The sequence below is a fragment of a genome, unplaced genomic scaffold (assembly GCF_019419815.1).
Source record: "Pyrus x bretschneideri cultivar Hongxiangsu unplaced genomic scaffold, Pyrus_bretschneideri_v1 Contig43, whole genome shotgun sequence".
NCBI classification, from domain to species: domain Eukaryota; kingdom Viridiplantae; phylum Streptophyta; class Magnoliopsida; order Rosales; family Rosaceae; genus Pyrus; species Pyrus x bretschneideri.
In genome coordinates, this window is record NW_025999757.1 from 1,107,560 (window position 1) to 1,113,830 (window position 6,271).

At 38.4% G+C, this 6,271-nt stretch overlaps 1 protein-coding gene across 2 annotated transcripts; it reads right to left on the reverse strand.

Moving 5' to 3' along the window:
• Positions 1-805: 805 nt before the first annotated feature.
• On the reverse strand, positions 806-4,629 carry LOC103930493 (40S ribosomal protein S13-like). Of its 2 annotated transcripts, XR_001951666.2 has the most exons (6): positions 4,472-4,629; positions 4,302-4,374; positions 3,391-3,529; positions 3,108-3,294; positions 2,328-2,474; positions 806-1,163 (listed from the first exon to the last, which is right to left on the reverse strand). XR_001951666.2 is itself a non-coding variant. In XM_009339835.3 (5 exons), the coding sequence occupies exons 1-5, from the start codon at positions 4,492-4,494 to the stop codon at positions 2,441-2,443; spliced, it is 456 nt and encodes a 151-aa protein (XP_009338110.1). In that variant the 5' UTR covers positions 4,495-4,629; the 3' UTR covers positions 2,172-2,440. The 2 variants fall into 2 exon arrangements, 1 of the variants encoding a protein (XP_009338110.1); XM_009339835.3 differs by lacking the exon at positions 806-1,163 and having other exon boundaries at positions 2,172-2,474.
• Positions 4,630-6,271: the final 1,642 nt, after the last annotated feature.

The following is a 6,271-nucleotide window of genomic DNA, read 5'->3' on the forward strand; positions in this document are numbered from 1 at the left end:
TTGCTTGTATTTATTTAAGTGAGAGTAGGATTTGGTGAAACATGTAAAATACCAACAAATGCAGCTCCCTATTCATAATTGTACAATCTCCACGGGCCGGCAGAAGAAGGACCAGTATTTGTCATATAGCTATCTTGCACTTCCTCAGTTACCGAAGAGACCTACAATGCTCTTGTCCTTTTGATCGGTTGGGCTGAAAACTGAGACGAACCAGTAGACCCCGCCAACGAAGAGAGCCATTTGACTTGCGAAGCTGTAGAAAGATAGAGGACAGAGTGAACACAAGACGGAAAGAAAATTTTGAGCCTGCCATGGCGGCTGGGTGGAGATGGAGAGCTACGATGATGTTGTAAAGGGACGCCTAGCCAACTATTTTAGCCGATTTCTTTTTTGGCGTGTATTAGATAACCGGGTATGGAGCGTATAAGTGGCTTTGATCCGTTTAATTAATCTGATACTTATTTAGTACACTAGCTAACTGGTACACGCGATATGAGTGCGAAAATCCTTCTTGGTCACACTGCAAAAGCCTTCTTACAGCTGTTGTTACGTGCCTATCTCTATCAAATCCCATGTACCTGATATTTTTATGCGCGTCTGCCAATTTTTTATTTTTGTCACTCAATTCATTTGGTAATGGTTACCGGTTTAATTGTTTAATTTATAGAACCCTAACAAGCTTAAAATATAAAATAAATTTTAAAAGGACAAAAGAATAACCCGCCGCAAAATCTACGAAACACCTCTCTGTGTTGGAGTTTGATGTTCATGTTACTTATAACCTGCACATGGGATTGCAAGGGTATAATGCAATTCGTAAGTGGAATGGAACCCTTACGAAATTTCATTTTGGGCAGGCTGTCTGCACCTACTGAAACCATAACCAAAACATCACAAAGCTCCTGCTTCGATTCGTCATACCAACCGTAATTACGTTGGCATTCTCACCACATTTAAACCCTATCATTAATCCAAAAATAAATAATTTAAAAACAGAACCCAACATCCATCATAACCGACGGGAACCACACTGCGTCCTCAACTCATCACCATCATCAGCCACCACCACATTTCTCTTCCGATCTCTGTCTCATTCCCATAAAAAATCCACCCGACCACCAAACCCGATCTCTTTGTCTTGTGTTGGACCACACGCCCCGAATCTGTGACGCCAGTAACAGAAAAAGAAAATAGAGAGAATGAGAGAGGAATCAGGAATGAAGGTGGTTCAATTTTGAAATTTAAAAAACAGTAAAATTCGTGTTTATACAATCACTAAATTGTCCATAATTTTTTTTTTTTCTATTCAGTTTTATTTAGAGGGCTATAATAATAATAATTTTTTGATGTTTTGGTTGACCATCAAAGTTTTAGTAACATGTAGTGTAAGTAAACGCACCTACCCAAATAAGTTGTGTATCAGTGATTCCAACACTTCACAGCCTAAATTACTCTTAAAGTTGAACGTCTTTTAGTCCCCTCCAATATCTCAAATACATAGTGAAAAAAATACATATATAAAAGGTGAGAGGACCATTAACTAAGAAATGTTGTGAAGATCGATATTGAACATGTATTGCGGGGATCCATCTCAATCGAGTCGCCAATTTTGAACTTGTAAACTGAGAGAAATCCGAGACTAATGATGCATGAGAGATTGATGAGTGGATTAGAATGTCATGCTCGCATTATGCTTTAGGTAGGTGACACAGAAAGTCATAAGAATCTGCACATATAATGCGACACCAACATGCATGCCTAGGAGACTTTACTAGTATTTTTTTTTTTTTAAATACAACAATAAATTTATAGTAAAGTTGGGAAAATAAATTGTTTTGGACTTGCTATTTATGAGATTTGAACACGAGACATCCCAAGCACTCGTTGGGCGGCGTATAGCAATACGCGCGCTCCCAAAATAAGTCTTAAATTTTCACTAGCAACTGAATTACAGAGATATGACAATAATTTATTGCTACCTTACACAATACCAATCGTTTTAATCCTATTACAAGCCACGCTACAAGATTATCGAATGACAGTCAAATCTACTACTACGAGTTTCATTAATCTGAAACAACAATCCAAGAAATGGATTCTGCGAAGATCTCGCAGCGTTTTGATTTGTTAAGGACAGGGCGTAATCTGATATCTAAGCTTTCCACTAACAATAACAGAGAATTAAGGCACCAATCTCTTAAAAGAATCAAGGATTTAACATAATGAGTAATAGAGGACCCTCTCCATAAAAATGAAAAAAATAATAGAAGATGAAATCCAGCAAAAACCTGATTACGGAACTTAAACATCCAAAACAAAAATCAAACCTGATGTGATGTTCATTTAGTTCCCAAATTGAAGCAAACAAAGAAGATAACAAACTAAAAACTGGTCCTGCTTTTAATGTGTACACCCGAAATTGGTGCCAATCATATCGGACTTAAGCCACAAGAGTGCTGGCGGTGGTAGATTCACTGTACAAAGAGATTAACAAAAATAAGCAATTGAAGAAAAACTAGTTGACAAAAAAAAACCCAAGATATAGTTACAATTGAGCAAGCAGCAGAACCAATGCTCTTCATGATGCACACTAGTACAAGCAGTCACGAAAAGGTGGATAATTTCACTTCAAGAACTACTCCAGCCTCACTTTCACGTATGACACTCTAGAACTAGCATGTTTAATTAATTGGGCGAAACCAAACGCTAATACTTCACATCTCACATAGATTTCATTTCTGAGGGGAAAATTTTAGAAATATACAATGTTCTTGATAGAAAATAAGATTCCCACACACGGTGGGTTTCTTCAGATATTGGAAGTCCAGAAAAGGCGACATAATTCATAATAAGCAGAAGAATCTTAAATTGTTTCAAGGAGCTAGGGCAACATCTATTTCCAATATTGAAATGCAGACATGTATGGTACTTGAATGACTCTTTGAGCGCTAGCAGGATAATAACAAACAGTACCCACTAACAAACCCCTTCCAACCCTAGCGTTAAGTGAACAATTCCAGTATGCGTCTACAAGTTAGGTTAATCAAAACCCCATCCCTATGATATATGAAGACAATACAAATCCAAAAGCAAAAACAGATACTTACTATTTCCACACTGGGGGAAGCTTCTTTGTCTTCTTGTAGTAACGAGCAAGGCGATGGATTCTGCTCTCAACCAGGATCAGTCTAAACTTAGAATCCTTGTCCTTCCTGTTCCTCTCCAAATGCTTCCTGATTGAGACAGCTTTCTTGATGAGGTGGTACAAATCCTCAGGAATTTCTGGAGCAAGACCTAACCCATAAAGAACAAAGGGCAAAGAAATCATTCACTCATTTGACTCCAAAGAGTAAAACAAAATATGAAAATAAACATCAACGAAAGACACACCATGAGCCTTCAGAATACGCAATATCTTGCTTCCCGTAACACTCTTCACCTGAGCAATCCCATGAGAATCACGGAGAATAACACCAATTTGAGAGGGCGTCAGGCCCTTCTTGGCAAACTTGCAGATGTTCTCCTCAACCTTAAAAACAAAAACCAACCACGTAAGTATAATAAACAATGAACAACTGTATATAATTCCTTAGCGTGTGAAATCAATCCTCTTGGAAATATTAGTAGTTAAAATACAACGAAACAAACTTCATTTGTTCAACCAAGGGGAATGGGTTTGCAGCGATTGGCATTGCCGCTAATGTATCATACCATTCATTGTAGATATAAAGGCATAATAACAAAACAGGTTAAATGAACACTGCACACAGAAAACAAACATGAGGTTTTGATTATTCTAAAATGAAAATGTCGAAAGCCACTTGACAAGAACCCAAAAAAAAAAAAAAAAAAAAAAACAGTGATTAAGGGCTACAGTGACTGCAAAGATGACAACAACAATCAGACTCAAAGTTTCATTCCCAAATGAAATTAAAAGAAATAGATTTTTTTTTCACATATTATCAATAGTTCATTTTTTGTCTTCCCTCGCTACATTTATCGTCAATCAATCCATTTATGGAAATAATACATAGAAAAACAGTTCGCCCGATAAGGTTCTGTTTGGTAGCTCATTAACCAAATAAACCCATGAACCAAATTTACAAAGACAAAAAGAAAACTCGTTTGCCATCCGATACCGATCGGATAAGAACACCCACTTTAATTTTCATTTTTTCCCCAAAGAGGGGACATGAAATCGAGCTAAATACTCAAAATTTACATCAATTCTCATCAACCAAACAAATCATAACACAACCGAATTGACATATTCAAGAGTTGAAGAGTTATGGTTTTCTCACATCCTGAGTAGATATCTTCAACCAGCTCGGAGGGGTCCTCTTGTACGGTAGAGCGGAAGCCGAAATACCCTTACTGCAAAACAGCCCGAAGAAAATGGGTCAGGTTAAAACGAATCGTGATGGAGTTGATTAGCGGAGTTCGTTCGGAGAATAAGAAGGAAAGAACGAACCCTCCGCTGTGCATACGCCCCATCCTGACTGCCTTGCCGTCGTCTCAAACCCCTTCCTCGTTAGTCTAAGTTTTGGCTTCCTTTGTTGCCTGCCGATAAACCCCAACATAGAGTGGGTACGTTTTCACTCGGTTCTTTTATTTTGTTTATTTATTATTTTGGGGGTTTAACTCATTTTTTGATTCTTTTTTTATTGAGTTGTTTTATTTACACACTCCCTTCTTTTTTTTCTTTTCTTTTCTTTTTTTCTTTTTTTTTTTTTTTTGTGGGGTTGGGGTAACTATTTTTGGATTTTTTTTATTGAGATGGTTTAGACCAACTTCAATCCATGACCTAAAATCTATAATCTCCCTTATATTCCCCCCAATCCATTCTAACCCTAGTTCTAATTTGGAATTACAACCTAAAACCTAACAAAATGTCAGATTCCGACCAGGATTTGAGTTTGGGTTAGTGGTGGCACATCCCGGCCCAGGTGGGACCACTTTCCGGGCCCGACTCCACCGTAGCACGATATTGTCCGCTTTGGGCCCTCATCACACCCTCACGGTTTTGTTTCTGGGAACTCACACAAGAACTTCCCAGTGGGTCACCCATTATGGGAGTGCTCTCGCGCGATACTCGCTTAACTTCGAAGTTCCAACGGAACCCGAAGCCAGTGAGCTCCCAAAAGGCCTCGTGCTAGGTAGAGATGGGAATATAGATATAAGGATCACTCCCCTGGGCGATGTGGAATATCACAATCCACCCCCCTTAGGGGCCCGACGTTCTCGTCGGCACACCACGACCAGGGTTAGGCTCTGATACCAAACTGTCACATCCCGGCCCGGGTGGGAACACTTACCTGGCTCGACTCCACCGTAGCACAATATTGTCCGCTTTGGGCCCCCATCAAACCCTCACGATTTTGTTTCTGGGAACTCACACGAGAACTTCCCAGTGGGTCACCCATCATAGGAATGCTCTCGCGCGCTACTCGCTTAACTTGGGAGTTTCAACAGAACCCGAAACCAGTGAGCTCCAAAAATGCCTCGTGCTAGGTAGAGATAAGAATATACATATAAGGATCACTCCCCTAGGTAATGTGGGATGTCACAAGTGGGCTGTCCTACGTCTGCGCATGGACGCGCCAGCAAAAAGGAAAGCGCTCGGCACTTAACATGCCTCATGCCTCAAACACGCTAAAGCTTTAAAGCCCAAAGGTCCCACCCACGTGGGTGTTGTCGGCCTTATCGCTGAGCCCAATGACTCTTTCTTCATCTATGGCATGGATTAATTAGATCCAATGGCTTTTTCTGCAACCCTACTCAAATTTTTTTTTTTAGTTTTATATTTATAAATTCATTGAATCCAACGGCTGAGATCTACTACGATTAAATTCAATGATAAATAAAAAATAAAAAAAAAAGATTAACGGTCCAAATTTAAATCCAATGGCTAAAATAAGATCTAATATACATCTTTATCATGTATTTCATATACTTCTATAGTGTTTTATGAGTTTCATGGTGTCGACTTAGTGATTTTTCAATATTTATCAGAATCTAAATATTTTTAGGTTAAAATATTCATAAAATTAAATTAGGATAGTCTACATAATTTGTTGTTTTAAAAAAAGTTAATTTAAAAAAAATTAACCTAAATTCATTCTTTAATAATATTGGGCTAAAATTTTAGGCGAGAATGGTTGGAGAATAAAAGTTGTTTCTGGGTTAAAACCTAAATTTTATGGGCTAAAAATTTTAGGTTTTAGGCCAAGGGTTGGAGATAGTCTTAGGGAGTGTAGTCAAATGAGGATTT